Here is a 261-nt window from a genome sequence, read left to right on the forward strand (position 1 = left end):
CTAAACCCTAAACCCCAAACCCTGAACCCCAAAGCCTACACCCTAAATCGTGGTTTTGAAACTGCCATGGTTTGGGCCTCCTGCAGGCCTCGAGGGGCCCCCAGGGGCCCCCCGTCCCTCTTGCTGTTATTTCTTTTTCTGATTTGCTGCTGCTGCTCAGCTGTCTATACACTGCGGCAGCAGCACGAAAAAGCTGCGCAGAAGCACCTGCACAGCCCTGCTGCTGCTGCTGCTGCTGCACCTGCAGCAGCAGCAGCAACA

General features: G+C 57.5%; 1 protein-coding gene across 1 annotated transcript in view; it reads left to right on the forward strand.

Annotated features, from left to right (window-relative positions):
• Nucleotides 1-66: 66 nt before the first annotated feature.
• ETH_00039815 (uncharacterized protein) overlaps nt 67-261 on the forward strand; it is a gene marked incomplete at both ends in the record, with an annotated part of 982 nt that continues 787 nt past the window's right edge. The window contains one exon of the mRNA XM_013375967.1: nt 67-69. Within this exon, the coding sequence (XP_013231421.1) occupies nt 67-69 (3 nt within the window). The remainder of the gene's footprint in view (nt 70-261) is intronic.

Source organism: Eimeria tenella, genomic scaffold (genome assembly GCF_000499545.2).
Source record: "Eimeria tenella Houghton genomic scaffold, Eth_scaff3036, whole genome shotgun sequence".
NCBI lineage: Eukaryota > Apicomplexa > Conoidasida > Eucoccidiorida > Eimeriidae > Eimeria > Eimeria tenella.